General features: G+C 43.7%; 1 protein-coding gene across 1 annotated transcript in view; it reads left to right on the plus strand.

The window, feature by feature from the left end:
- Positions 1–21,071, plus strand: part of DNAH7 (dynein axonemal heavy chain 7) — a 519,305-nt gene that overhangs the window by 36,073 nt on the left and 462,161 nt on the right. Inside the window, exon 7 of the mRNA XM_089689972.1 lies at positions 1,394–1,466. Within this exon, the coding sequence (XP_089546098.1) occupies positions 1,394–1,466 (73 nt within the window). The remainder of the gene's footprint in view (positions 1–1,393; positions 1,467–21,071) is intronic.

Below are 21,071 nucleotides of genomic sequence, written 5' to 3' on the forward strand. Positions count from 1 at the left end.
GTCCTGCGGTATGCTCACATATAAAAGAGTATCCCCATAGTATAGTATATAAAATATAAGTAATTTAATAAAAATAAAGTTACACTCACATCACAGAAAGCTGAACTGGCATAAACAGTGGGCTGTGGCTCCTGCATCACTTCCGGTTCTGGCTCTCCCAGCGCCCTAGTTCCGCCTACATGTGTTTCGTCATGGTCATGTGACTTCCTCAGTAGTACCTCAGTAGGTACTACTGAGGAAGTCATGTTATCTTGGCGATCGCCCTATTATTATTATACAGGATTTATATAGCGCCAACAGTTTGCACAGTGCTTTACAAAATAAAGGTAGACATAACAGTTACAATACAATTTGGTACAAGAGGAAACAGAGGGCCCTGCTCGTTAGAGTTTGCAATCTAGGAGGAAGGGTTGAGTGATACAAAAAGTAATAGCTGTCGGGGGGATGAGCTGATGGAGGAAATAAAAGGCAGTGTACTAGTTAGAAGCAGGATAGGCTTCTTTAAAGAGAACGGTTTTCAGGGATTGTCTAAAGGTGGATAGATTAGGAGATAGCCGGAAATATTGGGGTAGGGAATTCCATAGGATGGGAGAAGCTCGGGAGAAGTCTTGGAGGCGGGCATGGGAGGAGGTGACATGGGAACTAGAGAGCAGAAGGTCTTGGGAGGATCGAAGAGAGTGGTTTGGTAGATATTAGATGTTAACCTCTTTCCCAGCCAGTGTTATTAGTATAGTGACAGTGTATAATATTATCACTGATCACTGTATTAATGTCACTGGTGATGGCAGTGGCAGTTAATTTCCCCCAGGATCAGTGAATGCCTGCCGCACTATCGCAGTCCCATTAGAAGTCATCAAAAAAAAAAAAAAGAGAAATTCCAGCATATATACTATAGTTTGTAAACTCTATAACTTTCATGCAAACCAATCAATATACACTTATTGGGATTTTCTTGTAGCAGAATACATATTGGCCAAAATTTATGAAGAAATTTGATTCTATTTTCATTTATATCACAAAAAATAAACAACCCAGTGGTAATCAAATACCACCAAAAGAAAGCTCTGTTTGTGTGAAAAATGTAAATAGATTTTGCTTGGGTAAAGTGTTGCATGTCTGCACAATTACCAGTTAAAGTAGCGCAGTGCTAAAAAGCAAAACATGACCTGGTCCTGAGGAGGGTACAATCTTCTGGAACTGAAGTGGTTAAGCCAACAGGATTGAGATGACAGCCAAGAAAATTGCATTCTCAGAAGGAAGCGAAGTGTTTGGGTTTCCTTTAAAATATTCATGCCACCACACTGCACTTTAAATGAATTTAAGTAGTTTATATGGCATTCCCCATTTTATGGTCACTGTGTTTCAACTCTTAAAAAAACATTTTATTTTGTAGTTGACTTTGTATTGAAAGATCCACGAGAGAAAAATGAGAAAAAGCAAGTTATTCTAGAGCCGCATCGTGCAGAGTAAGTTATTCTGTATTCCTTACCTTCATCATAGTCTGTGTCATTTTTACAAGTTAAACATCACAATACAGCTCAGACCTTGAAAAGCATTTGAAATAAATGAGTTTTCCATGCTGAAGATGTATTTCTGAATGCTCTACCAGTCTTATAGATGCTTTTTACAAGCAACAAAACAGCCGATCAGCTGGGCTCTGAACAAGATTACATCAAGCAGCATTAACCTGTCCCTTGGCGTAAAAAAAATCCACTTGGTTTCACTATACTAGAATTTTGTTTGCCTATTGTTGTCGGACGGGTTAAGCCTGATCTGGCATTAATGTGGGCATAGAACAGGGCATGATTATCCTTTTACATAGCAGGGAACGATCTGACATACACAACCACTGAGGTCACTAAACTAGCCAATGACATCATATCATAGTTGCATTTCAATCATTTGCAGCCAGTCAGCCATTAGAATCCTTTTCGATAAAACAGCTCACATTGTGAACTTCTTTGGCTCTCAATTTTGCAGGCTGTTTATCTTGCAGCCGTGCAAGGAAGAGACGACAAGGCACAGGGAGTTATTTACTAGAAGGTTTGAGGCTTTCACTTAGAAAAGTGTAGCTTATTTTTGCAAAATGAATTATTATTATGGATTTAAATAGTGCCAATTGTTTGCGCAGCACTTTACAATACAAAGGGGGGCAGTGCAATTACAATACAGCTGAAAACAGAAGGAAAACAAATACAAGTAAATGAGGTAAACCTTTACTAAATACCCAATCACATGCAAGAGGATTCACAAAAACAGCACTTGATTGGTCGATTGAAGTGAACATGGCTTCACCTTATTTATAAGCTCAGTCAGGAATTTCTTTGCTGACTAAACAGCCTTTACTCAGTTAGTGATCAACCCCAAAGGGTCTTTGTGTGAGAAAATGGTGGGTCTATCTATAGCCATTTGGGTGGATATTTAGCTAATTTTTTTTCTGTACAGCTTTAGTCACATTACTTGCCAGTGATAAAGTGTGTCCCACTTTGTGCAAGTGCTGGGTCCTGGAGAAGTCCTCATTGCAGGGTGCTGGTCCTCTTTCTGTCTCTGCACTTCCAGCACCATGAAGGTTAATAGCTTTGGGCACTGGGCTAAGCAGCTATGAATATGTTATGTCAAGAACCTGCCTCCTCCTTTCTCCTCCTCTATTGAGAAAAGCTCTTTCATTGATTTCACTGCATGTATATGATCTGTGAATGGGGAGAAAATCCTGTGACTCACCAGACTCTCCCCATTTAGAGATCCTGATACAGGCAGCGTAAACAATGAAATTACTTTTCCAATGAAGAGGGCAGAAGGATGGGGCAGGTCGCTGGTGCACATTTTTCACAGCAGCACATCACTGGTGCCTGAAGCTACTAACCATTGCAGTGCCATACCTTCAGCATTAGGAAGAGCACAGGGCATCCCTGTACAGAAGATTTCTACAGCAACTAGCTGCCTAGAATAAAGAGATAACCCCCCTGCGCTTAAAATGGGGCCTTAGCCCTAAAGCTGCTGACACTAACCTTATACCCAATAAGTGAAGTGACTCATATATACGAAAAGTGTAGCGCTAAATAAATACTAAACATAAATATAAACTTTGACACACTCAATCCCCTAAATGCGCAAATAAAAGGGGGTTTACACACAACTGTGCAACACGTGATTTCCCTCTATGGGAATATAAGTGCAAGTGATAATGCAATAGTGATTCACACAAAAGCAAATCAATAGAATATATCATATCACATAAAGCAAGTCCACACATGGTGCATATATATATATATATATATATATATACAGTGGGGATCGAAAGTTTGGGCACCCCAGCTAAAAATTTGTATTAATGTGCATAAAGAAGCCAAGGAAAGATGGAAAAATCTCCAAAAGGCATCAAATTACAGATTAGACATTCTTATAATATGTCAACAAAAGTTAGATTTTATTTCCATCATTTACACTTTCAAAATAACATAAAACAAAAAAATGGCATCTGCAAAAGTTTGGGCACCCTGCAGAATTTATAGCATGCACTGCCCCCTTTGCAAAGCTGAGACCTGCCAGTGTCATGGATTGTTCTCAATCATCGTCTGGGAAGACCAGGTTATGTCAATCTCAAAGGTTTTAAATGCCCAGACTCATCTGATTTTGCCCCAACAATCAGCACCATGGGTTCTTCTAAGCAGTTGTCTAGAAAACTGAAACTGAAAATAGTTGACGCTCACAAAGCTGGAGAAGGCTATAAGAAGATAGCAAAGCGTTTTCAGATGTCAATATCCTCTGTTCGGAATGTAATTAAGAAATGGCAGTCATCAGGAACAGTGGAAGTTAAAGCAAGATCTGGAAGACCAAGAAAAATATCAGACAGAACAGCTCGCAGGATTGTGAGAAAAACTATTCAAAACCCACGTTTGACTGCACGATCCCTCCAGAAAGATCTGGCAGACACTGGAGTTGTGGTTCACTATTCCACTATAAAGAGATACTTGTACAAATATGGTCTTCATGGAAAAGTCATCAGAAGAAAACCTCTTCTACGTCCTCACCACAAAAATCATCGTTTGAACTTTGCAAATGAACATATAGAGAAGCCTGATGCATTTTGGAAACAAGTTCTGTGGACCGATGAGGTTAAAATTGAACTTTTTGGCTGGAATGAGCAAAGGTACGTTTGGAGAAGAAGGGGCAGAGAATTTAATGAAAAGAACCTCTGTCCAACTGTTAAGCATGGGGTTGGATCAATCATGCTTTGGGGTTGTGTTGCAGCCAGTGGCACAGGGAACATCTCACGAGTAGAAGGAAAAATGGATTCAATAAAATTTCAGCAAATTTTGGATGGTAACTTGATGCCATCTGTGAAAAAGCTGAAGTTAAAGAGAGGATGGCTTCTACAAATGGATAATGATCCTAAACACACCTCAAAATCCAAGGCGGATTACATCAAGAGGCGTAAACTGAAGGTTTTGCCATGGCCTTCACAATCTCCTGACCTCAACATAATTGAAAATCTATGGATAGACCTTAAAAGAGCAGTGCGTGACAGACAGCCCAGAAATCTCAAAGAACTGGAAGACTTTTGTAAGGAAGAATGGGCAAAGATACCTCAAACAAGAATTGAAAGACTCTTGGCTGGCTACAAAAAGCGTTTACAAGCTGTGATACTTGCCAAAGGGGGCAGTACAAGATATTAACTCTGCAGAGTGCCCAAACTTTTGCAGACGCCATTTTTTTGTTTTCTGTTATTTTGAAAGTGTAAATGATGGAAATAAAATCTAACTTTTGTTGACATATTATAAGAATGTCTAATCTGTAATTTGATGCCTTTTGGAGATTTTTCCATCTTTCCTTGGCTTCTTTATGCACATTAATACAAATTTTTAGCTGGGGTGCCCAAACTTTCGATCCCCACTGTATATATATGTATACACTATATATATATCCAATGATGGTGCTCCAATTCAACTATCATGCAAGTGGCTGTGTATGTGTACAATACGTGATAAATCCTTCAATGGCCTGAGTGCCCCCTCACCTCCTTACATCGACCCCACAGGGTCAGCTCGCTCAAAGGATTGCACCAATACTGGTAAGGGCAGATTCCTCACAGGCTCCCCTCAAGGTGGTAAGTGTTCCTCTTTCCAAGCCTCCATAAAGTGTACAGCAAAACTCTCCCCGGATCATGGATAAACAAGAAAATCTTCCATAGTGTAATCTGTTTTATTAACCATTCCTATACATAAACATTAAAATGCCCACTCACATGTTATTCCTCCTCTGTACAGTGCTCTTTATCACCTCATGCTAGAGGTGTACTGCATGGGTATCCAAAAGGTGTTCCAATATGGCCCCCACTCCGGAAGTGATGTCACCGCGCACTCGGAAATGCCTCCTCGTGTACCGACGCGTTGCGTCATGCTAGCATGTGACTTCCTCAGGAATAACCTGACGAAGTCACGTGCTAGCGTGACACAACGCGTCAGTACACGAGGAGACAGTACCGGGTGTGCGGTGACGTCACTTCCGGCGTGGGGGCCATATTGGAACACCTTTTGGATACCCATGCAGTACACCTCTAGCATGTGGTGATAAAGAGCACTGTACAGAGGAGGAATAACATGTGAGTGGGCATTTTAATGTTTATGTATAGGAATGGTTAATAAAACAGATTACACTATGGAAGATTTTCTTGTTTATCCATGATCCGGGGAGAGTTTTGCTGTACACTTTATGGAGGCTTGGAATGAGGAGCGCTTACTACCTTGAGGGGAGCCTGTGAGGAATCCTCCTTTATCAGGATTGGTGCAATCCTTTGAGCGAGCTGACCCTGTGGGGTCGATGTAAGGAGGTGAGGGGGCACTCAGGCCATTGAAGGATTTATCACGTATTGGACACATACACAGTCACTTGCATGATAGTTGAATTGGAGCACCATCATTGGATATATATATATATATATATATATATATATATATATATATATATGCACCGTGTGTGGACTTGCTTTATGTGATATGATATATTCTATTGATTTGTTTTTGCGTGAATCACTATTGCATTATTTATCACTTGCACTTATATTCCCATAGAGGGAATTCACGTGTTGCACAGTTGTGTGTATACCCCCTTTTTTTTGTGCATTTAGGGGATTGAGTGTGTCACAGTTTATATTTATATTTATGTTTAGTACTTATTTAGCGCTACACTTTTTGTATATATGAACCAGCTGCCTACTCGTCATAGGACATTCTTCATTATTCATAAGTTATGTGACTAAAGCTGCACAGAAAAAAATATAGCTAAACAAGTACACACATTGTTTATTGATGGTATTATATGAACTCGTGGGTTAATGATTTAGAAAATGGTGTTGCATAAAATGATAATGCACTGCAGTCAGACTTTACAGTTCATCACTTGTATTCAGTAAAAATCAGCTGGTAGAAAATTGTGAAAAGACAGAGGTTATGGCTTTTTTCTTTTCTTCTTGTCATTGTGAAGAAGACAGTAAAAACAAGATGAAAATCTGTCTCCTTTATTACCTTAGTAGCTATTAAACTAATCTTAGCCTTTTCATTCATTTCTTCAGTACCTTTGTGGGCTTTTTAGTTGCTTGTTTAGATATTTGGACAGATGTTTCCTGAGAAATAAAACCCTGAGCATTATGTGATGATGCTGTTTATATTACTTTATTTTACCAAGTACATCCTCTACATTCAGATGTAGAATATCAAAGTGTTAGCAACTGTCTGTATTTCCTATTTTATTTATTTCCTTTCTATTGGTTGAACTGGCTGGACATGTGTCCTTTTTCAATCAGACTATGTAACTTTTTTCAACCAGACTATGTAACTTATAGTAATGTATAGGCAGATACTCCTCACCTAAGTTCCTACATTCCATTTTTGTTGTTCAAACAATTTTATTAACAATAAATCAGAGTGGGACAAACAAAGAGACATTGCTAATGTACATTGGACATTGAAATCGCAATAGAACATGAAAAAAAAAAAACAATATGAAAGAGGGTCATAGTACAGTTGTCTATGCAATACTAGCGGAAACTGGTAGGTAATAGTTGACAACAAAAGACATTATTGTTCCAGCCAATCAAAATGATGTCTCCCAAATGCGTTAAAGAAATAGGGGGAAGTTTAAAGGGGGGTCAGACAGGGGTGGGGGGAGGGGGAGGGGAAGAGGAACAGCAACAATGACTCCATGAGCGTTCGGCAGGTGTACAATAACTCCTACGTATTGTGTACAAAGGGCCAATGACAATATCTTTAGCGCATAATACACAAATCAGGAGAGGAGTGATTCGTAAATATTAGGTGGGAGGAAGCGCTCTACCCAGGGTCTCCATATGCGTAAGAATTTAGGAATCGTGTCGAGAATTGTGGCTTCCACCTTTGCATGTATCATGGCTTGCGTTATTCTGGTTTTGACGGCCGCGACACTTAGGGTGGGAGATTTCCAGGATTTCGCTATAACCTGTTTAGCCGCTGTCGTAACTTGCATGATGAGCTTAAATTGCGAATTGGAGATGCCAGGGGGGCAATGGTTGAGTAGGGCAGTCGTTGGGTCAGGTTGTAGGGTAGTAGTGCTAAGTGTAGATAACATGGCGAAAATTTCATCCCAAAAGATTCGGGCTATTGGGCAGTCCCACCATATATGGTAATGTGTTCCTGTGTCTGTACAGCCTCTAAAACAGTTGGGCGAGTAATTAGGGGTGAATTTTGCGATTCTCGCCGGGACCAAGTACCAGCAGGTTAAGACTTTATAATTAGTTTCCAATGCTATGATGTTCTGTGAGGATGATTTTGTGTTGGCCCAAATATGGTCCCATACAGACGGATCAAGTTCCTTACCCAAATCCACTTCCCACTTGTGGGTATACAGAGGGGGGGACGTGGTAATCGAGGTAGTAAAGAGTGAATATAAGCAGGAGATAAGCCCACGTCTATGAGGGTCTTTGCAGCACGCTCGTTCAAAGATAGACATGGTGTCTGGTCGATTGATTATTGTGGTGTAGGGGGCGTAAAAGTGTTGTAACTGCAAGTACCGAAATATCTCGGAGGCTGGGAGGCCATGTGTTTCCCGCAGCAAGGCAAAGGATTTAAACGTATTCCTCTGTAGGAAGTGATGTGTACGGAATAAATTAGCGGAGGACCAGGCTTTGAATAAAAGGGGTGTCTGCCAGGCCGGGGGAAAAGCTGGGTTTCGCAGGAATGAGAGCATAGGATTATGTGGAGATTGGAGGAGATAGCGGGTTTTCAATTTGTCCCACAAGGATAGGAAGTGAGACGTGATGGGGTTGGATATAGTGCGGCGGTCTATTGGTCTCAACCAGAGCAAGTTAGCTGTGGATAAGGGGTCACATTCAATCGATTCAAGCACAACCCACTGAGGGATTTCAAAAGTTGCATGATATTTAGGTAACTGGGCTAAGTGCGCTGCTAGATAGTATTTGCTAATATCGGGTAGGCCTAGACCTCCACTGAGCTTAGGGCGATAGAGGGTGGAGCGAGGTATACGAGGGCAAGTATTGCCCCAAACATAGGAAAAGATGCGACGCTGCAGTGTGCGGAGGTAATGAGGGGGGACTGGGACTGGGAGGACTCTAAACAGATATAGAATTTTTGGGAGGATTGACATCTTAATAACTGCTATTCTGCCTAGCCATGCAAGGGGAAGGGAAGACCATTTGGTCAGGAGGGCAGAAAGGTGGCTTAGCATCGGAAGATAATTAGCTGCGAAAAGGTCTGATAGCTTAGGAGTCAGTTTGATTCCCAAGAAAGGGATATGGCACTGTGACCAAGGGAATGGTAAAATCTGCTTCAAGTGTGCCAATTCTATAGGGGGGAGAGAAATGTTGAGTGCTGTTGATTTATTAGGGTTTATTATTAGGCCGACAGCTCGCCAAACTTCTCGAGAAGCCGGAGTAAGGAAGGCGAGGAAGTCAATGGAGATGTGAGGAAGAGCAAGACATCATCCGCAAAGAGACATAATTTATGATGTGTGCCCCCTATTTCGAGTCCCTTAACATCCGGATTAGCTCTGATTAAGAGGGCTAGGGGCTCTATAGCCAGGGCAAAGAGCAGGGGGGACAGAGGACAGCCCTGTCTCGTGCCTCTAGAAATCGGGAACTGAGCTGACCTGTGTCCCAGATACCTAATTCTTGCTGAAGGTTCTTGATACAGCGAGAAGATCCAGGTTAAGAAGTGTGAGCCAAAACCCCAACGGTGCAAAATATAGTTGAGGTATGGCCATGAGACGGTATCAAATGCTTTCCGGATATCTAGGGAGAGGAAACAGGCAGGAATATTACGAGACCTGGCTAAGTTAGCTAAAAGAGATGCACACCTGATGTTATCTCCTGCTTGTCTAGTTGGGATAAAGCCCACTTGGTCATTATGATTTAGAGAACCAATGCACAAGTTAAGACGCAAAGATAGGATTTTTGCTAACAGTTTGATATCAATGTTAAGGAGGGAAATTGGCCTATAATTGGACCACTGCATGTCATCAGAATTCGGCTTTGGGATCATTGAGATGTTCACTTGCACTGTTTCATGGTTGAAGGTTTGGCCTGATAGTAAAGCGTTAAAAGCATTAGTAAGGATGGGAGTGAGGAGATGAGCAAATTTCCTATAATAGGTAGCCAAGAAGCCATCCGGTCCTGGGCGTTTCCGTAATTTTAGATTTTTAATAGTGTCTAGGGTTTTTCGGCAGGGGAGATGGGTCGCTCAAGCGTCGCCAGCTGGCACTCTGAGAGTTTCGGAAAGGAAATGGAAGTGAGAAGCATATCAGCTTGTGCGGGGTCAAAAGGTGTGGAAGAAGAGTAGAGCTGTGACAAGTGTTTATGGAAGGTCTGTAGAATATGTTCTGGGTTACTGGTAAGGTTGCCAGAGGAGGTGCGAATCCGGATAGGTTTAGTGAGTTGGTCGAGCCTACGAAGAGAAAGGGCGAGGAATGTATTGGGTTTATTCGCCCTAGTATAATATTTATGTCTAGATCTACGAAGTGAGAGTTCAGCTTGATCTGTGAGAAAGAGATCTAGAGCCAATCTAGATCGCTCCAAGGCTTCACGATTGGCCGGCGTAGGAGCCGTCTGAAAGGTTTGATGGGAACGATCATAGGTTTGCTCCAGTAAAAGACGTTGTTGCCTTTTGGTTTTATTTAAGAAGGATGCTTTGCTAATGCAGAACCCTCGTAATACCGGTTTATGCGCTTCCCATAACAGGAGAGGGGATATATCGGGCGACTGGTTAAGAGTGAAATAGTCTTTTAATGCTGCTTCGATTTCTAGACAGTGTGCTGGGTTTGCAAGCAGGTTATCATTAATGATCCAAGAGGATTCAGTGGGGGATGCAGCTAACGAGGCCATAGCCGTGAATACGGCGCAATGGTCAGACCAGGGGATTGGAATTATTTTAGAGGTCAGAAGCCGAGTGGAAGAGGCGGTGGTAATGAAAATATGGTCTATTCTGGAGAATGACTGGTGGGGATTAGAATAGAAGGTGTATTGGCGTTTAGTCGGATTAAGTTCCCGCCATGTGTCTATCAAAGAATAACGTTGTAGTATGGCTTGGAAGGTTTGTTTAGGAACAGGGACGGGGGGTGGTTGAGGAGATTTGTCGAGAAAGGGATATATTACACTGTTAGAGTCTCCGCTAACAATGAAAGTTCCGCGCTTATGGTGGTCTATAACCGATAGTAGGTGGGAGAGGAATGGTAAGGGGTCTTGGTTTGGGGCATAGTATGCCACAATGGTGACATCCGCATCTAGGAGTTGCCCTACTAACAGGAGGTAACGACCCTCTGGGTCCTTGATTTCGGTGCATAGCGTGAAAGGTGTTGTGCGGTGGAAAGCAATCAGTACCCCCCTGCGTTTGGTGGAGGCAGAGGCTGTATAGACCTGAGCATATCGAGGACCAAAAACTTAGGAGTAGAGTTGGGAGTGAAGTGTGTTTCCTGTAAACAGACCACGTGAGCTTTAAGTGTTGCAAAGGTTCGGAAGGCCTTATTCCGTTTCTGTGGAATATTGAGACCCTGTACATTCAGGGTAAGGATATTCAACGAGCCCATGGATAAAGTGCATAGTGGTTTGAATAGCAGGGCCCTCTCACTCGGGATGTAGCCTGACAATTACTGTTGGGGATGAGAGCATTACGGAGTGTGTTGCGCAAAGTCGTGGAGTCATGTTGAAAGGAAGGAGGGGGGGTACGGTATGAGACAGGTAACAGGAAAGAAGGGGTGTAGTAGGCCATTAGTGGCCAAAAAGGTGGGTTCCCAAGGACACCCTGGGCAGGGTGGGCCAGGGAACAGTAGTAGCCCAAGTGTTAATAAATAACCAATAACACAGGGGCTAGGGTGGAGTGTGCAGGTACGCGGACCGCGAGGATGACAGCAATGTAATTAACAAACGGTGGCAAGGTCCCGGTAAAAAACAAAAACACAGGTACATAAAAAGAACATTCAACATTCAAGAAAATCAAGGATCCTAGACTCAGACGGCATTAGTAGTGCTGGTGAGACAACATTGGCGCAGGGGTGTAGCATCCCATGTCGCCGGAGTCCAGGGTTCCAAATATAAGCAACAATGTAGCACCGAAGGGGGGTGAAGAACAATCCCCGGGTAGTAGGGCAACCAAAATTCAAGAGGTAGAGGGAGAAATGATAACAACGGTATTAACCGCCCTGATAACCAAACGAGTACACCATATGGTGTGTGTGGCATAAAAAGGGGGGGAAAAGAGAAGAATAAATGTAGGACCGTGTTCAGTCCATGGTATCTTGTGCGGTTAGTCCTGGAGACGAAAAACGCCCTCTCTTGCGGAAATTGGATTGACCTTCAGTTGCACGTGCGGGGAGGGACTTCCGCGGCGAGCAGGATGTGGACCTCCGCTTGGCGCTTTCTGCAGGCTTCGCTGGGGGATGTAGTTGCAGGACCCGTAGGGTGTCTAAAAGATCCTCTGGAGTTTTGCAGGTGAAATCTTGGGACTGGTATCGGAATCGCACTGCGAAAGGGAAGCTCCACCTATATTGTATAGCGTGTTGTTGAAGCACCTGTAGATGGGGTTTCATAGCCCTGCGCTTGGAGATTGTTGTGGGGCATAGATCCTGGAATAATTGGTAGGGATGACCTTGGAATTGTAGAGATTCCGCGCTACGGGCAGCTTGTAGGAGTTGCTCCTTAGTACGGAAAAAGTGGAGCTTGGCAATAATATCGCGTGGTGGGCCATCTGCGCGTCGTGGCGCTAACGCCCTGTGGACTCTGTCCAATTCCAGTCTGTCGATTGGGATAGCCGGGGCAAGCTCTTGGAACAGAGCTGTTATCGTGGATTGGACATCGACTATCGTTTCTGGAAGGCCACGGATACGTAAGTTTGAGCGCCGTGCTCGGTTTTCAAAGTCCTCCAGTCGTGTTAATAGTGTTGCGTTCTCGTCACGCAGAAGCTCCAGGTCATCTGCATGTGTCTGAAGCGAGGCGTCAAGACCATCTACCCTCTGTTCTAGGTCCGCTGTGCGTTGTCCTAGCTCACGGATTTCCCTAGATAGCGTGGCAGTGATGCGGTCTGAGGTTTGTTTCAAAGCTTTGTGTAGCATTTTTTCAAAGCGTGATAAGAGGTCAGGAGGTGTAAGGTCAGGCGTCAGGGCTTGTGTAGGGGCATCGGTTTCAGTGTCAGACTCACCCTCAGACGTGCAGGGATGGCTGGGCTGCGGGACCTGCAGAGCTGCAAATGCCCCTGCTACATGCTTGCTTCCACGTGCTGGGGCGGTGGCCATTTTGGTGGAGGCCTTTGCCAGGGCCTCTTTGATGGTTTTAGTTGATGGGGGTACCTGGTGCCGGGATGCCCCTTTAACCATTTTGCTGCTTGTCAGGACGGGGGGGGCTGTTATAGTGAACTCAGCCCCCCCAGCTCTCTCCCTCTTCAGCCTGTGTGCAGTGGTGAGCTGTGTGCTGAGGTGAGCTGTGTGCAGCAGTGGGTGGGCCTGTGCACAGCTCGCAGCGGGGATTGAGTCCTCGGTCAGAGTACTCTGACCTGGAGCGGAGAATCCGCCGCAGACCCGGGCGGATCAGACTCCGGGATGGTTGCCCGGGGGATCGGATCCCCCTAGAGTGTTTCACGGGCCGGGACCCGCCGCTTCTGGGTGCCGTCACCCGACGGGTAAGCGGAGCCTCATCGGGACATGTCTGTCCCGCCGGCCGCGCATGCGCACTCCCCTACATTCCATTTTTGAACCAGTTAGGTAAAATAAATGATTATGTGTATCCAAAGGCAAAACTATTTTTTTCAGTTTTGGATAGAGTGGAGAGGGATCCCTTTATGGAGATTGACCCTTTCTATTTGTCCCGTTTACCATTCTCATTAAAGTGAAAGTAAAAGAAAATCCCAAATTTTGGGTTGACAGCAGAACACTCATAGAGGAGAAATCTTCCAACTGGGACACTAATTCTGGTGACCCTGGTGACACACCCGGATTCCATCACTTTAGAGTGGTTTCCTCTCACTTCCTGTTTTGGATATTGGACAGGAAGTGAAGGGAAATCTCACCTCTAAGACACAGATGGCAAAAAAAAACTGACAGGAGTTATAATCCTCCTTTTCTCTATCCAAAATGAAAGACAAAGTTTTACATTTAGTTACACTTTAACCACTTGCCCTCCAGAGGATTTACGCCCCTTCCTGAACATGCCATTTTTTGCGAGATGGCTCTGCATTATTTTAATTGACAATTGCACGGTCATGCAATGCTGCACCCAAATTAAATTTACGTCCTTTTTTTCCCCACAAATAGAGCTTTCTTTTGGTGCTATTTGATCACTCTGCGTTTTTATTTTTTGCGCTATAAACAGAAAAAACCCCATCAATTTTGAAAAAAAACCTATATTTTTTACTTTTTTCTATTAAACATGTCCAGTAAAAAAAAAATCAAATTTTGTCATAAATTTAGGCCAAAATGTATTTTGCGACATGTCTTTGCTGAAAAAAAATCCCAATACATGTAAATTTATTGGCTTACCTGAAAGTTAAAGCATTTGCAAATGGCAGTATATTTACTGGAATTGTTATTTATTTATTTTTTACTAGTAATGGCGGTGATCAGCGACTTTTAGCGGGACTGCTGGACTATGGCAGGCATTCGAACACTGAGGGGAACCGACTTGGTGTCACTGACATCCCCAGTGACACCAATACAGTGATCAGTGCTAATAAAAAGCACTGACACTGTACTAATGGCACTGGGCAAGAAGGGGTTAACATGTGGGGCGATCAAAGGGTTAACTGTGTGCTGTTTCGCTGTGTGTGTGCTGTAAGCACACTGCTTTATATGGCTCTGCTATGCAGGAGCTGACAGGGGAGAGAGCTGTGTCCTTTATACACAGGTCTCTCCCCCGTCGGTAATACTTGGAGATAGCCGGATGCCGTGGGGTATCACTGGCTGGGACCTGGTGATTGACAGCCGAGGCCGCGGAACCGCAAAATCATATAAATATATTTATATATATATATATATATATATATGTGATTTTGCGCACACGTACCACCCTGTAGCGGTATTTCTGTGGAAGTGGTTAATGTGTACTGCCATAAATGTATGTTTGGTTGAATATTAGCAGAAAGAGTAGGTACACAATGTACAGGACACTACGGTTGATTTATTAAAACTAGGGAGTGCAAAATCTGGTGCAGCTGTGCATAGAAACCAATCAGCTTCCAGGTTTTTTTGTCAAAGCTCAATTGAACAAGCTGAAGTTAGAAGCTGATTGGCTACCATGCACAGCTGTACCAGATTTTGCACTCTCCAGTTTTAGTAAATCAACCCCTACGGAAATATGGGAACTGCCATTCCTGACTTTTTTTAAGGTGCATGCTCCGGAGCCATTTATTTTTCTTTTTTGTTTACAAACGATTTTATTGTACATGAGTAGACAGTAAAACAACAGCACACTTTAAAAGTGATATTGTCAGCAAAAACAAGGCACTTTTGAAAAGTACAATACATAAAAGTATATTAACATAACAAAGAAGATAAGAAAAAAAGAGGAAGTTACAAGTGCATGAAGTACGTAAACGACAAAGTAGGTTAGGTGATACACCTGTCAATAGTACATGCCAGCCAACTTTTACTGGGGATGTTATTAAACATGTAATAAGTGTCTGCAATCTCTCCATGACTCCCATTTTTTATCGTATAAGTGCATCTTATCCAGTAGGGTATAATGAATGCGTTCCATAAGCATTACAGTGTCAATTCTGTGTAAAACGGAGTCCAAGGGTACAACATTGGACCTCCAATGTAGGGCAATAGACCATAAAGTGGCAATACATAATGTGTGTATCAATCTCAGATTGGCATCAGAGACCCCTGGGATACGGGCCCCCAATAAACAGGTCTGCATGGACAATCGTATCGGGGCACCCGACAATAAGGCAGCGACCTCAGAAATCCTACGCCAGATCAAAGATATGGTCGGGCAATCCCAAAATATATGAACCAAAGTACCCGTGCAGTCACAGCCCCGAAAACAAAGAGGGGACGTTTGTGGAAACAGTACATGTAGTCTTGACGGGGTATAATACCATCTGGTTAGAACCTTAAGGGCCGTCTCACGAACCGAAAGAGATCTAGAGCTCTTGCATATATTATCCACCATGGAATCCCAATCCTCATCCGAAAAAGTGACGCCACAATCCTCCTCCCATTTTCGTCTGTACAAAGGGGGAGCATGAAAAAGACAGATCAAAAATTGGTGATAAAGATTTGAGATAAGACCCCTACCCCTGGGAGAGTCACGGCTGATACGTTCAAAAAAGGAAATCGGAGAGGATGGGGTAAGGCCAAAGTGCGCCTTAAAAAAGTGCCTAATCTGTCTATAACGAAGGTACTCACGAAGAGGAACATCAAATAACACGCGCAGGATATCAAAGGTAATATAAGATCCTCCTCTTTGGAAATCAGATAATCTGATAAAAGATCGATCATACCACCAACGAAACATATGAGGGGAAGAAAAGGCTACAACAAAAGTAGGATCCCCAAAAAATGACACACCTGGGGGAATAGGAGAGACTAAACCCAATTTAGATTTGTGTTTGGACCAAAGCGTCAGTGAGTGAGTCACTATGGAGTTATGAAAAACAGTCGATCGGGGGGAGATGTTAGACCATAAAATTCCCGGTAAATAAAAAGGACGTATCGACTGAGACTCAAACTTGATCCACAGGATTTGAGAGTTAATAGTAGCCCATTGTGACAATTGCGCAAAACGAGCCGAGAGATAATATAGCCAAAAGTTAGGAAGACCGAGACCTCCCGACCGTTGTGAGCGATACAAAATGGATGAGGCAAAACGTGGATGCTTATTTCCCCAAATAAAATTATTAATAGTCCGCTGAAAATGATCCAAAAACGTTTTTGAGACCGGAACTGGAAGTGCTCTAAAAAGATAAAGCAATTTGGGCAAAATATTCATTTTAACCGCCGTGACTCTACCCAGAAAGGAGATATGGTAACCATGCCAGATCTTCAGTAGAGTAGAGAGACGCGATACACATGGTGGATAATTAGCCGCAAATATATCCGAGTATCTGGGAGTGAGGTTAATCCCCAGATAGGATATCCTGTCCTTGACCCAGCGAAATGGGAAAGAACTACGGAGAGATGCACTTAGGGAGTCAGGAACACTAACAGGCATGACCACAGATTTGGTAAAATTAACGGTGAGACCTGACACTTTGGCAAAATCGTTCAATACAGCACACAAGTTAGGTAAAGAAGTCAGCGGGTTAGTAATAAAAAGCATAACATCATCAGCATACATGCTCAGCTTAAAATGTGAAACTAATAATGAATAGCCAGAAATATCCGAATGTGATTTAATCACCAATGCCAAAGGTTTCAACACCAGCGCAAATAAAAGGGGTGAAAGAGGACAACCCTGGCGGGTACCTCTACCCAATGTAAAGAAGTCAGAGTTACAGCCAGGAAGCCTAATTCTCGTTTTAGGAGAGTCATACAGGGCATGTATGCCTGCCAAAAACCCCTCACTGAAGCCCATTTTCTGTAGCAAGGAGAACAAGTAGGGCCAAAGAACACTATCAAAGGCCTTGTTTATATCCAAACTCATCAACAGAACCTCTTTGGAATGTAAATTGGCGTCTTGAATAACATTTAGAGTGAGACGAATGTTATCAGTAATAAATCTGTCGGGAATAAAACCCGACTGGTCTGGAGAAACCAAAGAGGAGATGATAGGGGCCAACCGGTCCGCCAAAATACGGCTAAATATCTTTAGATCATTATTCATGACTGAGATTGGTCTATAGTTTTGTGGCAAACAGTGGTCCTTCTGTGGCTTGGGTATTAGAGACATGTTAGCCAACAACATCTCCTCAGGGAACTTACCCCCCTGCAAAACATCATTAAATAAAGTTATCAAGTATGGAGCCAATGTAGAGGCAAAATGTTTATAATAGCTAGCGGTAAATCCGTCAGGACCCGGCGCAGTAGAGCGCTTGAGCGCGCCTATCGCACATGTTATTTCCTCTAAAGTACAGGGGGCATTAAGAGTGACAATCTGAGAGGGTGTAACGGCAGGGAGGGGTATAGAGTCCAGCCAAGAGTCCGACAGAGGGACAGAATCCGACTGCGGAGGAGCTAGTAGTTTAGAATAAAAATGTTCGAAAATACCCAAGACTTCCTGAGGTAGAGATGAGATAGCACCCGAATTTGTGCGTAATTTATACACGTGTGGGGGGCGCAGAGAGTGGTTCAACTTCCTTGCGAACATGGTAGATGCCGAGTTACTATGTAATAGGAATGAGGCCTTCGACCAGCGAAGGGCCTTTTCAGTTTTTTGGGAAAGCAGGGCATTCAGTTCCAAGCGCTTTTGGGACAGTAGCTGTTTATTAAGTAGAGATGGATTAGCGACATGGCTTCTATAGTGTGCTTCCAATTCTCGGGTTAGAAGTAGTATTTGCTGCCAACGTTTTCTATTTCTGGATGAGGCCATGGAGATAAGTCGGCCTCGTAGGACCGCCTTGTGGGCTACCCAGAGTGTGGCTGGGGAAATATCAGGGGTTAAATTAGATTGAAAATATTCCTGAATAGATGTAACCACTTCCTGGCGAGAGTCAATATCGGTTAGCATAGAGTCATTAAGTCTCCAAGAGAAGGGAGTAGGTGCCAATCCCACAAATGTGATAGATAAGGCCACAATACTGTGATCCGACCAGGGGCTCAAATGAATGCAAGCTACCCTAGAATTAGCTAGTAAAATCGGGGTATAATACATATAGTCTAATCTAGCATAAGAGTCATGTGGGTGGGAATAAAATGTGTAATCCCTGGCTCCGGTGTTGTGCGCTCTCCAGGCATCCACCACCTGGAGGGTATCTAATTTCTTAGTAAGGGATTTTGGGAAAGCCTGGGAAGAATGCGAGGGGGAACTACGGTCCAAAAGAGGATTTGCCACCAGATTAAAATCCCCACCCACCAAGAGATGAGGAGACAAAAACCTATCCAGAGTACCAAAAAATTTTGAAAAAAAGGTAGCTTGTGCTGAATTCGGTGCATATACATTAGCAATAGTAAGTTCTCGACCTGAAAGGGTGCCTTTAAGAATGATAAACCTACTGTCCGGATCACGATACACATGTTGAACCTCAAAGGGGAATGAGTTATGTAGAAAGATGGCTACGCCCCTACTCTTGGAGGAATGCAGGGTATAATACCCCTGCCTATAAGATCTATGAAAATATGTCGGGTGTTTTGCAGCTGCAAAATGTGTTTCCTGTAATAAGATAATCTTGGCTCCCAGTCGTTTATATTGAAGAAAGGCCGTTTTGCGCTTGTTTGGTGAATTGAAACTCTGGACATTATGTGAAATACATTGAATTACCATAGTAAACAGAGCTTATTACTATCATCATAAAAGTACACATTACAAGGATATCCCCTAAAATTAATTGGCTAGACATAGAAATCCGCAGGTCTATAGCAGACAGACGTACAGGTGGCAGAACCAGCCCAGGGGACCCCCCGGCCCCAACATGGGGGCCATGATGTCCACAGACTGACACAACACCATCCTCATGCACTAAAGTGTTGAAAAAAAAGAAGACAAAAAACAATAGAGAGGAGAGATGAAGAGCTCCTACAAATAAGAGGGTAACTGAAGAACATGGATCAGGCTGAAAATTTGTCATACCTGATAAAACAAAAAGTTCAAATATTAAGGGGCCAATTGGGCCCAAACCTTGTCTCCCTAAAACATGGAAAACGGAACTGCCACCCCTCAATCGGGCGGCGACACTTCCGGCCATGTCAGGAGGCAGGGTGGGGTAACGTGTCAAAGAGTTGTGAAACCATAAACCAATGGGCGCAATTAAGAGGGACCAAAGACCCTTGTTATACCTTGACTCGTCCAGCTATCAATGCAAGGTACACACATTACTCAGGATTATAAAATTAACATAGCAGTAACCATAGAAATACACATCCTGACAGCGTAAGATGTAAGAAACAAAATCCCTGTGTCTCAATTCTCGGTAAAGTCATAAAAGACAATAAGCAGGACCAAGGACTGTCAAACAATAAGTAATAGGCAAGTGAGAATGGACCTGTCAACCCGGATCCTGTCTGACTCTCCTTCTATCTCTCCGTGGAGATGGGGTATGCCAAATGGGAGAGACACGAGGGGTGGAGGGTGGACGTTGAGGTGATGGGGCATCCGCTAGGCCCAGTTTGGCCAAGATTGCTCTACCTTCAGAAGGGGATGTAGCTATATATGTGCTCCCATTATGTGGAACAATCAACTTAAAGGGAAAGCCCCATTTGTAGCGGATAGGAGCTGAGAACAGGACCGTTGTGACTTCTTTCATTTTTCTACGCTTCTCCAACGTGGCCGGGGAAACATCCGGAAAGATTTGTAAGACCGAGCCTTCAAAGGAGATCGTAGGGGTATTGCGAGCAGCTCTGAGTATTTCCTCTTTGGTCAAAAAGTCCCTCATGCACAGGACAATATCCCTAGGTGGCTTGTCAGTAGGAGGTTTAGGGTGCAGGGCTCTATGGATGCGGTCACAGGCAAAAGACCCAGGGTCACGATCCGGGAGGAGTGATTGAAATAATTTGGTCACGATTAAGGAGAGGTCAGACATAGACTCCGGGATTCCCCTGATTCGCAGATTATTCCTGCGATTGCGATTATCAAGGTCCTCTACCTGCGCCTGTAGTTGAAAAAAGGCCGTTTGTAAATGATCATGCTCTCTGGAAAGTTCACCATAGGCAAGGCTAAGTTCATCGTGTTTGGTTTCTAAGCGGTCTGTCCTGGAGCCCAATGTGGCTATTTCCTGAGAGAGAACATTAGTGCTTTTATGCAATTCTGATTGAAATTTGGCGGCTAGTTTGGCGTACATAGATTCCAAGCAGGACTCCAAGTCTCCTTTTGTAAGTTGCTGTGTATTTTCACTGACCAAGGCCGATAAGGGAGCGGTGGTATCCTGTGTGGGATCGGACAGGGATGCTCGCTCTGTATTGACTGGAGACATGTTACAAAGCTCGTGTGCCTTAAGTAGGTATGTCGTGAGGGACTTCTGGGCTTGTCCCTTTTTTTTCTTTGTGGACGGCATACAGGGAGTCTCCTGGGGGTGATCAACTGAAAATAGGATAATGAATGGAGATTATAACCCCAGGGGACTTATAACGCCCATAATAGGTTTAGGATTGTAGTTACATGAATGCGGTTAGATCCATCTGTGAGAACATTATATTGTAAAGATATTTAGCAAGCCATGGAAGGGTAGAGAGGACATAGATCACAGTAACACGCAGATATAGCACACCGGAGCAGGATGATGGCACCAGATCCCAACCTAGGACACAAGAGGGACAAGTGGGAAGCAGAGGACCTCCAACACCAAGCACAGGGCCCTCCAGGGAGACACTCCACGGGGCAATATTAAGGCCCCAGTAGGCCTCTGAGCCCAACAGGGGCCGTGGTTACGGGAGATGGCAGGCTCCGGGGTCAGCAACGTGAGGCCCACTCCCCAAGTCACTGTGGGGGGAGCTAATGACAAGAG

Source organism: Staurois parvus, unplaced genomic scaffold (assembly GCF_062004578.1).
Source record: "Staurois parvus isolate SC_StPar_1 unplaced genomic scaffold, SC_StPar_1.0 ptg000506l, whole genome shotgun sequence".
Classification (NCBI taxonomy): Eukaryota; Metazoa; Chordata; class Amphibia; order Anura; family Ranidae; genus Staurois; species Staurois parvus.